We start from the raw sequence: 15,940 nt of genomic DNA, 5'->3' as shown, positions 1-15,940 counted from the left end.
CCTGCTCTACCCAGCAGGCAGGGACCTGGCCCTGTCCTGGCTCTGTGATCCACAACATGCACAAGGAGAGCAGCACTGTTTCCCCATCCCATCCCATCCCATCCCATCCCATCCCATCCCATCCCATCCCATCCCATCCCATCCCATCCCATCCCATCCCAGACATGCACAGCCAACATCTTGCTGCAGTTGCTGGCATCAGACATCACCATCCAGGGCACCCTTTTGGTCCTGTTGTGTTTGCTATAATCAAAGATAAAACCAGATTTTTTTTTAATTATTTGATGGCAAAGCCCACTTCACTTAGCTCCTGATCTGATGTCACCCCAGCATTTTAAGGAGCCCATTTCACTCTTACCAAGGAAGACACCATCAACTACAGCTCACATCAAACTCCAGTGACATCAATGGAAAAGTATTATTTACTTCTCCAGTCCCTTTATTTTGTATTTGCTTGAAAAGAGTAACTTTTTTTTCCCCCTGAAAATTCAACATTAGAAATTGCAAAGGACAAATTCCTTAACTTTGAAAACAAAGAAAAATGAACAAATGGTTTCCAAAACAAACTGTGAGCCACCACCCTGAAGAACTCGCTTTGGGAAGTGCTGTTCCTGGGAGCTGATATTTAATTAAACTATACTCCTGAGTTTAATAAAGCCAAAAAATACTTCACTTTTATTCTGCACTGTCTTTTTGTTTCTCTGCCTGCCATTTATTCATTTCAGTAATGAAAAACTTTATGAAACCACAGGGTAGAGCACACCTTCATAAAGCAGTAAAGGAAGACAACCTTCAGAGCAGGGGCACAAAGCTGCAGCCCTTCTGCTCACTGTAATTCCTTACTGAGATCAATGAAAAATACAACATTCAGTTATCAGACCTGCTGGCAGCATGAGGTGGACCCACTTGTGGGGTGGCATGTAACGCTTACAGAGATTTCTTTCTACTCAATACCATTTTAAGCTTTCAAATTAAGCGTCCTCTGTAATCTTAAATATTCTGGTCTCCTGACTCCCAGCCGTGTACTCCAACGACAACAACAACAAAAGAAAAAAGGGGAAAAAAAGACAAGAATATATTCCAGAAAGGAATAGTTCAAGAAAATGAGTATTCATTATCAGAGTGGAAACACCTTGTCATTAGCCATTAATTTTTTCCCATTAATAAGGGAAGTCAGTGGACCTCACTGCAACAGGAACACAACCATACTGGGTTTCAAACAGGTTTTTTACAACACTGTCAGGAAAAGCCATTAGATCAAGTTGTATTGGTAATCTGAGCCATCTTTGGAGAAAAACAAATGCTGTTCTTCCCATTATAGGTTGGTATTGTTTCAAAACCTATAGAGACACACTTGCTTGTGCTGCAATGGTATTTATTGCACATAGACCAATTACTTACACAGTAGTAAATTGCACCAAAGTATAAATATGTTATAAAACACACACAGAGAGAAAAATGGAAATGACACACAAGTGCTAAAATAACAGCAGATTCACGTGGGCATTTGGAAATAAAAATAAAAATAATAAAGTCTCTTAAGATATTTTAATTTATAATATGGATATATTTACAGTACCTTCAAAAAATAATATTAAAAAAGTCACTCTCTCAATAAAACTATAACAGATCAGACAAAACCAGAAATCAGGTTCAGGGTCGGTGTTACGCAAACCTCCTTTTCCTTTTCAATCTGCATGTGTGTATGTGTGTGCAAGTAATATCTTCAAATAACTTTACAACTCTTTAACACTGTGCAAAAAACGACTTTGTCGCCATTTTTTAAAAAAATGTGCAGTAAATTTTTGTTGCCAGGATTCTCCCCCCTCCCCCCGTTCATCTGTAATTATAATGAACAAGCTGCAGAAGGTTCCTCACCCCCCCTCCCCAGCCCTTGTCCTAAAACCCCATTAGTGGTATGTAAATATGCTGTTTAATATAAACATGGTCCGTCCATTCCCCTGTACAATATGCACAGTTTGAGGTAGAAGTTTCTCAGCCTGACTGCTATTGTCTGGCCGAAGGAGATAAGCACAGTAACTCACTGCTGGCTGATGCAGAGGGAATAAGCACAAGAGTGTGGGTTGGGTTGTTTTACCCCCTTCCAAAACATACCAGCGCTCCTCACTGCTCCTTATTTTCCCTCCCGCTACTCTGCAGGCGAGCAGAGCACGGCTACTCCGAGATTAAAACTCATCTTGCCGGCAGGTCTGTGTCTCGCCGGCCGCGCTCCGTGCCCGGAGCACCTGCAGCACCGGCCCCGCGCCTCCGCAAAATCCCGGTGCCCTCTCTGGGAGAGGGGACGAGCCCCGGGGCCAGGCGGGGGTGTCAGACCCCAGCTGAAGCCGAACTGGGCCAGCACCGGGTACCCGCTGGTTCGGCCACCGGCACGTCCTGGGACAGGCACCGAGCGCTGCCGCCACCGTGCCCGCCGTGACAGCGCGTCCCCCAAAGGCAGGCGGCTGCCCCCGGCATGGGCTGCTGGCTTCCTTTGCTGTCCGCTCAGTGGCTTTCCTGTTTGCTGTAGTTTCGGATGAGGTATGTCGTACACCAGTTCACCTGCTTCTATTCCTAAGTAAACACCCGCACTCTCCCTGCCACGGCAGGGATCGTTTCGCTCGGCAATAGCATTACCATGGGGCAGCTGCCGGGGCTTTCTCCGCTCCTGCGTCTCCCTGCCTGCCTGTCCCCCCTGTCCCGCTCCGGCGCGGCCCCCACGCCCCCCCTATACCTTGGACTCCGAGTCGGAGGCTTTGCTATGTCTCTCCTCCAGGCTGGACTCGCTGCCGCCCCGAGTGCCCCCGTTGCAGTCGGACCAGGTCCCGGCCAGGCTGCGCTCCGGGGAGCCCACGGTGCTGATGAAGCCCCCGGGCAGCCGGGCCAGCTCCCCGCCGCCGCCGTGCAGCCACCGGTCGGCTTTCCGGCGGCAGCACAGCAGCCTCTTGAAGGCCTTCCGAAAGTCGGGGCTGCGGCAGTAGATGATGGGGTTGAACGCGGAGTTGGCGTAGCCCAACCAGTTGAAGAAAACGAAGAGCCAGTCCGGCACCAGGTCCCTGTTGAAGACGTTGACGATGTTCACCAGGAAGAAGGGGAGCCAGCAGAGGGTGAACACCCCCATGATGATGCCCAAAGTCTTGAGGGCTTTCTGCTCCTTCATGGCCATGATGCGGGAGGTCTTTCGCTTGCTGGCCCGGCCGTTGCCGAGGATGGGCTGGTGGTGAGGGTGAGCGGGCAGGGGCGTCTGCGGCTGCTCCTGGCTGCCGTAGAACCGGCCCTCGCACCTATCGATCTTCCTCATCTGCTCCTTGGCCTCCCTGTACACCCGCAGGTACACAAAGATCATGATGAGAAGGGGGATGTAGAAAGAAATGATGGACGAGGCGATGGCGTAAGCCCTGTTGGTGACGAAGTCGCAGCAGCCCGGATCCTGGTAGCACTCCAGCGCCTGGGGGTCGTCATCCCGCCACCAGTGCATCATGATGGGCAAGAAGGAGACCAGGGCAGAGATGGCCCAGACGGTGCAGATGATGCCCTTGGCCCGACCCTTGGTCATGAGGCTCTGGTAGCGGAAAGGCGAGGTGATGGCCAGGTAGCGGTCGATGGCGATGACGCACAGGGTCTCGATGCTGGCCGTCACGCAGAGCACGTCCAGCGAGGTCCAGCACTCGCACAGGAACGACCCCCAGAGCCAGGTGCCCCGCACCACCAGCGTGGCCCCGAAGGGCACCACCAGCAGCCCCATCACCAGGTCGGCGCAGGCCAGCGAGGTGATAAACAGGTTGGTGAGGGTCTGCAGCCGCTGCGTCCTCCCGATGGCCGCGATCACCAGCACGTTCCCGGCCACGATAAGCAGCACCACCAGGGCCATCAGCAGGCTCATGCCTACAGCCCACTGCTGCGACAGCTCGGCGGCGGGCAGCTGTCTGCTCCCGGGCGGCACGGCCGTCACCCCGGCCACGGAGCGGTTCTGGGGGCCGCAGTCCGGAGGCAGCCACCCATCGCCCATGGCTGTGCGGGGCGCTCCGGCCGCCGCTCCGCACCGCGCCGCGGGCAGGAAGGCGGCGCCGCCGCCGCTGCCACCGCCCGGGGGCTGCCGCATGGCCCCGCGCCGCGCCGCCGGACGGGCCCGCCCCGACACCGCCCTGGCACCGCCCTGGTACCGCCCCTGCACCGCCCCGGTACCGCCCAGGTACAGCCCCGGTACCGCCCCTGCACCGCCCCGGCACCGTCCGCCGCCAATCGGCACCGAGAGAGCGGCACTGAAGCGCCCCGCCCGCGCACCGGCCGTACCGCTGCCCCTGTCCCTGCCCCTGTTTCTGCCCCTGTTCCTGCCCCTGTCCCTATTCCTGCCCCTATCCCTGCCCCTGTTCCTGCCCCTGTTTCTGCCCTTATCCCTTTCCTTATCCCTACCCCTCTTCCTGTCCCTGTTCCTGCCCCTGTCCCTGCTAGTACCCAGCCCGGATCCCCGTGTTTGCTCTGCGTGCCCCGCGGTTGCCGGGCACAGAGCCCCTTCCCGCACGGCAGCGTGGGTGTCCCGGGCACGGGGTGTCCTTGTCCTGGGCACGGGGTGTCTGTGCCCGGCAGCCGCAGGGCAGGCAGGGGATACGGGCAGGGTGGGCTCCTACCGGCTTCTGGAGCAGAAGTTACAGTTATTCCTGGGAAAAAGCAATCTGCCAGCACTGTTTGCATCACTCTCCACTGGAAAGTTATAGCGATGCCCTCCCGTTGGATGTCCCCATCAGGGACTGTTGTCGCGCTCCCAAGGCCCCTGTCCCCAGCGCCTCCTCTCCCAGCCTGGGCAGCCCCGGAGCCCCCATGGCAAACCCGCTTACAGGGATGATGCTGCCAGCTCCGTGCAGGGACTGCGGCTGCCGCTCGTCCCCTACATCTCCCCATTCTGAATTCTCCTTTCCCCTTCTCCTCCAGCCCTGCCAGACCAAGCCACTGCAGGGTTGGGAGGTGGGAGCCACAGCTCCCTTTTCTGGCTTTTCTCTGTTGTGCTGAACGGATCTCTCTGGACTTTTAAAAATGCCTGCAGTATCTTTGACACAGCCTGGTCAAAGTCACGAAATCTAGGGTCTGCTCTGAGTATTGATGCTGTTAGTACCATTGTTTGGTAATGAGCAGTAAAGTACGTGAAACATCAGGAGGCTGCAATGCTCAGATAACCAACCGAGCAAATCCCTGCCCAGGTCCCATCCCCTTCTGTGAAACCTGCTGCTAGAACTTGTTTGGTTATATTTCCATCTACCTGCTTGGCTCTCTCTTCTGCTCTGAAGCTGTAAGACTGCATTTTACTGTTTTAAACTTCTTAAAATAATGTGGAGCAACCACTGAGTAAATGAGAACAATGTCCCCTCTCTCCTGCCTTTTAAATCATTGGCATGTCTTTACAGCAGCACCAAATGTTCCCCACAGCTCTCTGGGAGCAACTGGAAGTCGCAGTTATTTTCTTCCTCCTATATATTTATTCTGCTAAGACTGCTCTGCTGCTCCAGCTGGCCCATAAAAATCCCTTCTAGGCTTAGGCTTGATTTACAAGGTCGCAACCTGGGAAAAAAATTATTTATTTATTTACACACTGTTTATTTAACCCTGACTAAAGGCCACACACCAGCGTGGACCTGCTGCTTGGCAAACCATTCCCTCATGTTCCCATGGACTTTGCTTTGCTGCTCGTCATCTGCTGGACCAAAGCATGACCCACTTTAGTGGGAAGGGAAGGAGGCATGGCATCTTCAGGAACAGAGGGAGACCTTATGCCAAATGAAAAGCAGAACAGTTGTTTCCAGGACTATTTGCCCAGGTCTGCTACTTGTAATTCTGATCTAAAAAAAAAAAAAAAAAAAAAAAAGAAACCAGGTTAGTGAAGCTGTGGGATAGAAACAATTTTTTCTTTTCTACATTTAGCTGGAACACTTAAAGTAAGTACGAGGCCCATGGTGCATCATTGCACCAAAACCTTCACAGATGAGATGCTTGGATGAATTTTGTGAATGCGTACAGTCCATTTTAGCACAAAATCAGCCAGAAAAAATTCAGATAAAATCTTACATATTTTTCCCAAGATGACACTGAAGCAGTGGTGGGGATACCCTGCAGCTGTTTTACTTGCTATTCCTGGAGCACCATCCATCTGTCATCTGTCCAGATCCATTATTGCTGTAATATCTTTACACAGTTAATAAATACCATAAACTAATAAAATGCCAGCTCCTTGCCTATCAAGCTATCCTATCAGATCTCCAGCAGGAGGTCTCTTCCCACCATAAGAGAAGATAAGCTTAAAGGCTGGAGCAGTAAAGGAAATTATTAACAAGTATGCAATAAAGCAGAAGACACATAATTGTGTGGTGCTTCTCTGTGTCTTTGTTGGTTCCACACACATCAATCTGGAATGTCAGATCAGAGCTGGAGCCAGAATGTCTTTGGGAAACAATGCATCTCCAAAGGAAAAAATAAGCAAGTTTACGAATTCTGTACAGAACATCCCTCTGGCCCTTGCAGCACAGAGCAGCCAAATGTTCACTGTGGGCTTAACCCCTTTCAGAGCATTACCTTCTGCAAATCTCCTCTAACTCCAAGTTTCCTTGGTGTTTTTTTTTTTTTTTTTGTTGATGTTGTTGTTGTTTTTTTGGGTTTTTTTTCTTTTTTTTCATTTCAGACATATCTTTAACAAGATTTAAATACTTCCATTCATTTGCATACTATTTAAGGATGTTCTGTTAGGTCAAGAGAAGAGCTTACAGCACTGAAATGGTTTGTTTCTTCTTGCTCTCCGAATCATGGCTTTTAATGAGCAGCAGGTAGATCTGATGAGAACTAAAATGTATCACATTTGAGACACCCTGTTGGCATGAGCTGTGAAACCTCAGCATTTCAGGAACTGAAGTGAGCTATGTGGGTGTTTTTTAAACCCAGTCCTTTGAGATGCTTTCCACAGCTTACAGCTTGTCTTCGTGCACCTCCCTCCATGCAAAGCAGATTCCAAGATGTTCTGCTGAATGAGTTCTGTCCCTGCCAGCAGCACCAGCAGTGGGGCAGGAGATTGGGAATGGTGCTGGACCCTGGGATTAACCCCTTCCTCCATCATTGCAGTAGCTAGGGCAGTGGATTTGCTGTTGCCACTCTGCTGTAAGCCATCCCTGCATCTCCAGGGCTGCTCTGAGCTCTGTGTTGCCTTGTCATGCCCCTTAGACAAAGATCTTGTCTTCCTTGCCCAGTCTTGGTCCAGCTGTGCCTTCATGAATCAAATTCAGGGACCACTATTATTAACATAATTCACTCTAAAAACATGAGCTATTTGTTCTCTTAAGGCATTTAGCAAAGTCCACTGAGAAGCCTGGAAATCCTCCCATTGATTTCAGTGAGCCTCATGTTGTAATTCCTTCTCTGGAGAAAAAGAATCACCTAAAAGCAAATTAAAAATGCATTTGTTGTCCATTTTTCTTCCTGCTGTCTTCCTTAATCTCTTAGCAAACTTAGCATGCATCTGGTAAATCATTTTGTGTTTGCTACCTGGACGGCTGACTAAAACCTGCAGGAAAGGAGGTGAGAAACCACTCTGAGAATCCTCATGTGAAGTGATCAGGCTTCAGCCTCTCTCTGCTGGCCCGGGAAGAAGTCACCACTTGGCTCTATTCACACTGGACATTTGTTGTTAGAGAAATAGAGACATGATGGAACATTGCCACAAGATCCATGTCTCTTGCTTTTAAAATAAACATCTTGGCTTTGACTTGACGTTTATTTTCCATAAATGCCTCAGCCTCAATTTGGCATTTCAGCAGCAGCAGGAGGCTGTTATCCTGTGACAACGCACAATTCCATTGACATTATCTCCTGAGCACGTGTGACAGTGCTCCAAATACTGCATGTAGTTAATTTCTGTTAAACAATATCAGAAAAATACAAAGCAAAGGTACCGTAGAACAGAATTTCCAGCCTTATGCTGTGTGTGTGACACTATAATTCCATGGGGATGCTGTTACAAGTGTGAGCTACCTTAGGATGAAGCACGCCCTGAGTTTGACTTCGGGGGTCCCAAGCAGTGAATGCTTATTAATTCCTGTTCACTCAAGAGCTGTGGCTGATGTGATGGTTAGCATGTACAGGACTGCGCGTATCAATGTTTTAAAAAGCCCCAAACCAATCTGAACACACATAAATAAATTCTGATGCTCTGGAAATCCCTGTCATTGTAACCTAGCCATTGTACAGAGTGTTTTTGTCATCAGGAGACTGTCTTACAATCATGCTGATTCATTAATTCCCTTCAGGTGATAAAAGAGATGCAATATGTCTTTATGTCTCTTTTTCACACACTGAGCAAAACAGTGCTGAAGAGCAGACAAGTCATGTTTCTTGTCTCCTAATATCTGTGTTTTGTTGCTGCTAAAAAGTCAAAATTCAGAAGAAGGCTGAGTTTGACCAACACCATTCAATTCTCCCAGAATGGACTTTATTTCCAATCCGGGCTAATATTAATCTGGAGTAATAATTGTGTGCTCATTAATTCAGATTACAACTGACTGCAATTGCTCAAGTTTCTGGGTGTTCCTGTCTGCATGCCCCCATACTTTCTTGACATTCCAACTCCTCTACAGAGACACTGGCACTGTGAGAAAAGGCTGCCTCTTTTTTAAGCATCAGCAATTCCTGTGAGAGAGGTGGCAAAACATTTTACAGCAGGCCAGCAAACCCTGCAGTGGCCAGAGGCTTTGTTTATACAGAGAGATTGTGGTCAGAGATGACAGCAGAGGAGTGATGACTGAGTCCTCTGAGGTTTCATGTGAATCTATTCCTGCTTCAATGCATGCTGGCTGCAAGAAGTTGCCTTATTTCTCCATCCTGATGCTTACCCATCCATGGGATGACAGTAGCATGCTTTGGGAAACTCCATTTCACATTTTACCTGGAAAAAACCTGGTGCTTTAAAAACACATCTTGATGTGTGGGCTCGATGAAAAAGCACAGCAGCAGCATTTGGGTGTCCATGCTGGGTGCTGAAATGTGGAATTCAGAGACCATTTCTTTCCTCTTCACATCATGGATAACTAAAGCACATAAGTGACTGGAATGTTCAAAAAGACTCATTCAGTGTTTTTGGATGTGTGAGAAATCTGTATCTCTGTTCTGAATGGCAAAAGCCTGATGTGGGCAGCATGGCTGAGGGTCAGCTCCAGCTGGCTGTGAGGGTGGGTGATGGTTGAGGCTGATTTAGAGGTCTGGTCAGCCCAGTGCTGTTGGCTGAGTGTCTCCAGATGTAGCACTGAGGCCTTGGGTTCTGTAGGGACATGGGTTAGGGCTCCCACTGCGAGAAAATACTTTCTGGATTTTTTTTTAAGCAAGAAAAGTCAGTTGTGGTTCATGCTAACTTAGGGCAGTGCCATGGGAAAGATCTCTGAAGAGCTGAGATTGTATCACTACATGTGAAAAAGTTAAATAGTTCCTTTTTCTGTGGCATTAAGAATGCTTTTAGAAGGTTTGGGAGATTCTGAATTGCAAATTTTAATTTTCAAAGCTATATTTTTGGCAGTTTAAAATATTCAGTGACAGGTTTTTTTCAGCGACTGCTTTTATTTGGTGCAAATAAATACAGAATTAGCTAAAAGAGGAAGAAATAAAAGATGCATCAGTGTTACAGGGGGGTCTTGCAGAGCCATGCAAGTCTGTTATCAAGTAGCATAAGAAAACATAAATATTAAAAATAATCTTGGAAAAATATATTGCGACAACTTTAATTCTGTGTTGCTCTTTTTTTCCTTAACCTGTTGCTTTATACCTCTCTGACAAATGTCTTTGATACCTGCTTCTGGAAACTGCTGAAAATGTTTAAAACTCCTTAACATCAGCCTCAGATGTAGTTAATGCCTGTCACAGAGTGAAAACTGCCGGGCTTCAATCATTACAGAATAAGTTGTTGAGTTGCACCTACCTTGCACATGGGTGATGTCACCCCTTGCCAGTTAATGTATTTCCCTGATAGACTTGCAGACCAGCTGAGCCTCTGGCAAGTGGGGAAGGAAAATGCTGGAATGCTTTGGTGGATCCTTCTAAACACATTCCCAGTGTTTAAAGCAATGCTTACAGTAACACATTTGCTGCTTATAACCTCTTCTGACTGGCTGTGAGACACCTCTGCTGACCATTTTTTGGTGGAAATGAATTCTTTGGATTAAGCTTTTTGTCACCTCTGCATCTTTTGCTTTTCTGTAGGTGTGGACCAGGGCATGCACCTTTTTTTATCTATTTAGTGTATCATAAAATCATTGTAAGATGACGACAAATTGCCTCACTTTTCACCTGTTTGCTTATCAATTTGTAATTATAAATCAAATTATGATACTCCAGCTTTGCAAGTAACATTTCTGATGGCAAATCCCCTTTTAGGTATCACCTATCGGGAAATATCTCTTCAGTCTGCATTTGGCAACAGACACGTGGTATGGTAAAGTGAAGTGCTCAGCATTCCCCTCTTTCCTGGAGGTAAAGTGGATAAACATGTGTTCTGTACTTTTGGAAATCTGGTCAGAATTTAAGCTATATATCTACAACTTTCAGTAAAATAATTGTGGTCTTTAAATGTAGTTTTAACTAGGGAAAAAAAAGGCAAACTGAAGTGACCCTTTAATCAGTGAGCCTTCCTGTCAGATTCCCTTCTAGTTTTGTTCAATGACTGATGAAGCAAAGTTAATATTGAGTCTTATCTCAATTTTTATTGTAAGAACCTAATTTTGAAGTCATTTAACTAGACCTCTCTTTCCCCCATTCTCTTCAATCAACCAGACATTTAGTAATATACCAATACCTCAATATAGCTTCAAGTTAAATTCATTCATGACCAAGTAACAAAGGACTCTAGCAAGAAATTCTTGATATGCCTGTTTTTTATATAAAATGTTTTTAGACAAAAAAGGAGATTAACCTATTTTTTTAAGGTTTTCTCTATTAGCAGTTAGACTTAATGCATATAACTCCCTCATATCTGAGTAGCAAAATCTTGCATCTGCCAACAAATTTGTAATGCATTAGTAACAAAGCCATAATTGTATCTAATAAATACTCTCTTTGCTCTCACTGGGCTTTTGTGAGTCTGAATAGCTGTGAACCACTTTGCAGTCCTCATCTGAAAGGTCTCCTATAGACAGAATATTATGACTATTTTAAATAGAAAAGCTGTTATTGAGGCACCCCTGTGTTCAAGCTGTTCTTGACAGTAACCACAGGCTGCTCACTGCAGCCTTGCAATCTGAAACTGCTAAGATTGTAGTTAGCTTAGCTGTTGTCACTCAGCAAACACCTTGTTCCTTATGATTTATTTATCCTTCTATTCTACAGACTGTCCAGGAATGAGTTTGGGACTTTTCACACATTAATTATGCATAATGATTCAGGGGGATTGTTTATGCACACACATTTCAGGCCACGGGCTCTCTCTGAGCTCTTTGCCTTCCTGATGTCTTTGTTTACTTGCTGTTCCTCATGCATTGTCCACAGGACCCATGGATCACTGGAAACCATATCATGTGGTATTGCTTTTGTTCCCCAAAGGATGAGTCTCCAAGCCATGAGAGACACTTCTGGCAGGAAAATAGGAGGGTTTCTGATGTGAACATTAGGGCATCTCAGTGTTCCCCAGTCCTCTCATCCAACTGTTTCTGAAATCACATGTTTTTGGAGACTGGGTTGGCATTGCTGTCAACTTTTTACTTCAGTTTCTACTTGCAGTTGTCCTACAGAGGGGTTGGTATTTTGAGTAAGGTGGGAGAATGACTGAATCTGGCCTGTGGTACAGAAATGCCCTCCTGCAGACTTAATCACATTCATTAGGTAAGAGTTAGGAAGGGATTCAAAGGGACAGACAGGAGAAATGACATTTCCCAGAAGGAACATTGCAAGGTTGGATTGTTACAGGCAACTCCAGCATCTCCATTGGTGTTTGGCCTGTGGGATTGGTGCCTCTGCTTGCAATGAACTTGTCTTTTCCTCTTTATGCCCATTTCCTGCTCTTATTACTCTTGGCACCAGTTACCATGCCATGAAAAGACATTCTTGTGGGAGCAGGACTAAGGAGCCAGGGCCCTTGTTTCTGTCTCAGTGAAAAGGTTTGATAATCCTGACATGCTGCAAGGCCTCTGGGGAGCCATGGCTGTGCTTGCACAACCACCAGGAGCAGGAGATACATGCAAGACATAAAGCAATCCCTCTGCTCTACTGAAAATAGAGTAGCAAACAAACACCTGGCATTGGCCTACTGGCAATGCCTGTGTCCACATTTAGGTGCCAACTTTTAGAAATATGTGAGCCTGGTGGCATGATCCCAAAAGCAAGCAATGAGAACAAGCAGAGGCCTTGACACTGGAGCTGGAGTGGAAAGGCTGAAAGAACTGGGTTTGTTTACTCCAGAGACATCACTAAGGGGACACAATGACAGTGTAAAGTGTTCCTGCAAAGGAGAGAGGTATAAACTGTTCTCTGCTGCATACAGGAGGAAAAGGAATGGACATACATTACAGCAAGAGCTACTTAGGCTGCAATGGAGACAGCTGGACTTGAGTCTGGGATGGCTGGGAAGTAACTTCATGCAATTAAGCGAGGTCTCAGGTTAGGAGCATCACTGAATTTTAGGGTTTAAACTTCTCTCACATGTAATAAAGAGAAATGCGAGTTCTGGCTGTGCTTCAATTCTCTTTGAAGCAGCTTTTTTCTCTACGTTGTCTAATGAGGGAGCTCAGCTTCCTACATTAGCCAATTCATTTAAGTGCCTGAGGTTAAATGGGATGAATCTGGGCCTCAGTGACTGCCCTTTAGCCTGTGGCTCATCTCAGACCCTGTGGGTCCTGTGTCATGGTCTCCAGTTTCTGCTTTCACCATTGCCTTTCAACTTCTTTGATGCAGTGAATCTGCTTCACAAAAGCTTGAACAACCTTAACATTACACATATTCTCTGTTCTTCAGAAAAGTTAAGCATTTGTTTACTGTGCCAAACTGTTTAATTATTTGCTCTTTGAAAATATAAACATGATTCTAAAGGCTTTGTTAGCTAAACCATTTTCCTTCTAGAATAATTGAAAATGAGTAACATTTTGCCTACTGGGTCATATTCCAGTGTAAGTCCTAAAAAGCAGATGAGGGAAAAGAGGTTTTAGTCTCAAAGTTTCTTTAGAAACACCATGAAGTAGTGTAAAAAAAACTAGAAAAAGATGCCATAGCAACACCATAATAACCTGACTGTCCTATCAGGTCAGAATATGTAGCACTAACAAAAGTTTATCTATAACCTCATTACTGTGAACTAAGGAAGAATTGAGTCATCCTCTTGGTTATTTAACACCAAACGCTGTCTTGTGGCGAAGATGCCCTCCCCAGAAAAATCACACTGTCCTAAGACTCTTGAGGTTTACATTTAGAAAGACTGAGATCCTTCTTAAATGCTCTGTGTTCAGGTTGTTTTTTGCTTGTTTGTTTCCCGGTTGATTTTTTTTCCCTTGAGCTTTTGGGGTATGCTTGCTTTGCTTTTCATGTTGTAAGCCTGCAAGAAAATAAAAGGTGAAGGTCTTTAATAAACAAAAGCAAGGAATTGATATTTCAAACTGGAATCAAAACACTTGCATTGGAAAATCCGAAAATCTGCTACATAGCATATATTATAGCCATGCTTGTATGGTCCATTCATGGCAGGAATTAATGCTGATGGAATAACTGCAAAGCTATTGCAGTTATTGCACTATCACTGAGGATAGTGATGATGTTGATGATGATGATTCTAACCTGTCTTCTCAAGTCTTTCATCCTGTTGTCTAATTTTAACCAGGTCTCATAGAGGACAAAAGTTCTCCAGTAGAATAATCTATCAATGGTACTGAAAATGGTATTTGGGTGGAGTGAAGAAAGCCTACCAGTGCCTCACTCACAGGAAGGCAGCTGCAGAGCTGCTTTCACAGCAGATATCCAAGAACTCACAAGGCAGAAGTATATGTGAAATGAAGCTCCCCACAGTTTTAATTTTCAGAAGAGTAATTGCTGAAACAATATGTGGCTGGAATTATGGCATTTAAAGACTCAATTGTTTTATTGCCACCTACTCCTCATCCCCCAGCTCCAAGTACTTTGAACCCCTTTGCTTCCTATCAACAAATTAAACCTAAAGAAAAGTTTAAACACCCCCTGGGAATTACGTTTCTGTGTTTGCTCTCTAGAGCCAATCTTTACTTCATACTCACTGCAGTTATTGTTACAAATCAGGACTGACTTTTAAATTTTGATTGCCAGCTCAGCCAGGTCTGCTTGATCCCTTAGAATCAAACACTGTGTTTCTGCCAGCTCTACAAGCAGCGAAGCTGCTGGGCTCAGCTAGGCAGAAGCTACTGCTCTCACCCTGCTGTAGAGGCATGAGCGGTATCAGAGCACAGCCTGCTCCTGCAGCTGCCTTGGCTCCAGAGGGGTGTTTGTGTCACTGAGCTAATCACACATGACTTGGACAAGAGGCAGGCAGGAGCAGATAAGGGGCTGTTTTTGCAGAGCCCGTTCTTTGTCCGTGGCCGTGTTTTGGTGAATGAAATCATTGCAGAGCAGGCAGCAGTGTGACTGAGCAGGAAGGGAGCCTGGTTGCCCCTTAGTTACAATCCCCACTTGGTTATGTGCTCCCAGGCTTGGACATTTAACCCTTATGTGGTCCCTTCTCTAAGCAGCAACATTTTGTGTAAGAACAGTGGTGTGTTGTGTGGAAGTGGTGAACTTTGATACCTTTAAAAACAACATATATGCTAAACAGGCAGATACTTAGGAAAGAAGAGAAAAACCTTCCCCAGCATTTTCCTCATATGTGTGACAGAATACGAAAAAATAGAGCTTCTTCTGTGCAAGATTTGTCCCTCCAGTATGAGTGGGAAGCCAATAACTTGGATATTTTTAGTCCCAATGCCATGAGCTGCTTATGGCACAGAGCAGCTTCAACACAAAATTACATGCTGTTTTTCTTCCTTAGATGCAACATAAATAAAACAGGACTTTCTTAGCTAAGCAGTTCCCACACTTGTTGGTTTGGTGAGTGAAATGGAGATGGTCTGTCTGTGGGTGCTGCCCACCACACAGGGAGCTGATGCCCAGCAGGAGCCATTCCCAAGTGAACTATAGTTTTTATAGTGGTGAACTATGATTTGCCCTGCTGGGCTTGAAAGCAGGTGTGCCTTGAAGGGAGGACCTGGTTTTGAAATTTTAATTGGCTGCATGCTCTTAAATTCACAGGAAGATGATTGCAGGGAGATGATTGCAGGAAGGAAATGGGCTAAGGTGAGCTGTGAGGGGAAGGAAAATAAGCACTGTGAGACAGATGACAAACCTGGCGTGCTGCTGGAAAGGATTGCTGTGAACATGGGTGGGGAAGAACTTCTAAGGGAGTGTGCTTAGCACATTGTGATAGATGTCCTGAAGAATGGCTTTGGAAAAGACACCTGAACATAGCAGCTGAAAAGGAGGAATATCAAGAAAAACTCCCTGCTAGTGTGATGTAGTCGGCTGTGGAGCAGTCTTAGAGAAGAGCAGAGATCCTGGAGATATCACAAAGCAGAACACAAATGTGAGCAGTTTTGCTCAGCCAGAAAGGTATGGACTATTCCTGTCTTTGCAATTCAACATACAAAGGATATCAAGAGAGAGATGACACTGAGACTAGAAAAGATGAGAGATTTTATCTTGGGTAAGCAGAAGATCCATGGATGGGCTGATCCACACAGTTCACTAAATATGTCAGAGTGGACTCCATTATTCCTTATTGTTGGTATGTCTTTCCTAGAAGCTCAAAAATATGGCTCTTCATCAATTAAAAAATGCTGGATGGAGTTTTAAAACCTTGCTCAAGAGCCATGTCCAGAGAATCAGGCAGCTGGCTGGATCTGAGCCTCTGGGTTTTGACTTGAAAACAAAGAAAACCCTCCTA

The 15,940-nt window shown here is 46.0% G+C and overlaps 1 protein-coding gene across 1 annotated transcript; it reads right to left on the bottom strand.

The window, feature by feature from the left end:
- Window positions 1–383: 383 nt before the first annotated feature.
- ADRB1 (adrenoceptor beta 1) lies at window positions 384–4,153 on the bottom strand. The gene has a single exon (XM_074545261.1). The coding sequence runs from the start codon at window positions 4,097–4,099 to the stop codon at window positions 2,726–2,728; it is 1,374 nt and encodes a 457-aa protein (XP_074401362.1). The 5' UTR covers window positions 4,100–4,153; the 3' UTR covers window positions 384–2,725.
- Between the last annotated feature and the right edge of the window lie 11,787 nt (window positions 4,154–15,940).

The sequence above is a fragment of the Zonotrichia albicollis genome, chromosome 7 (genome assembly GCF_047830755.1).
Source record: "Zonotrichia albicollis isolate bZonAlb1 chromosome 7, bZonAlb1.hap1, whole genome shotgun sequence".
Lineage (NCBI taxonomy): Eukaryota > Metazoa > Chordata > Aves > Passeriformes > Passerellidae > Zonotrichia > Zonotrichia albicollis.
Note: the sequence above shows the minus strand (reverse complement) of the source record. Positions and strands in the feature narration are given on the sequence as shown.

Excerpts from the sequence above, each read along its gene's own strand:
- ADRB1 (XM_074545261.1), bottom strand. The coding sequence starts at position 4,099 with ATGCGGCAGCCCCCGGGCGGTGGCAGCGGCGGCGGCGCCGCCTTCCTG.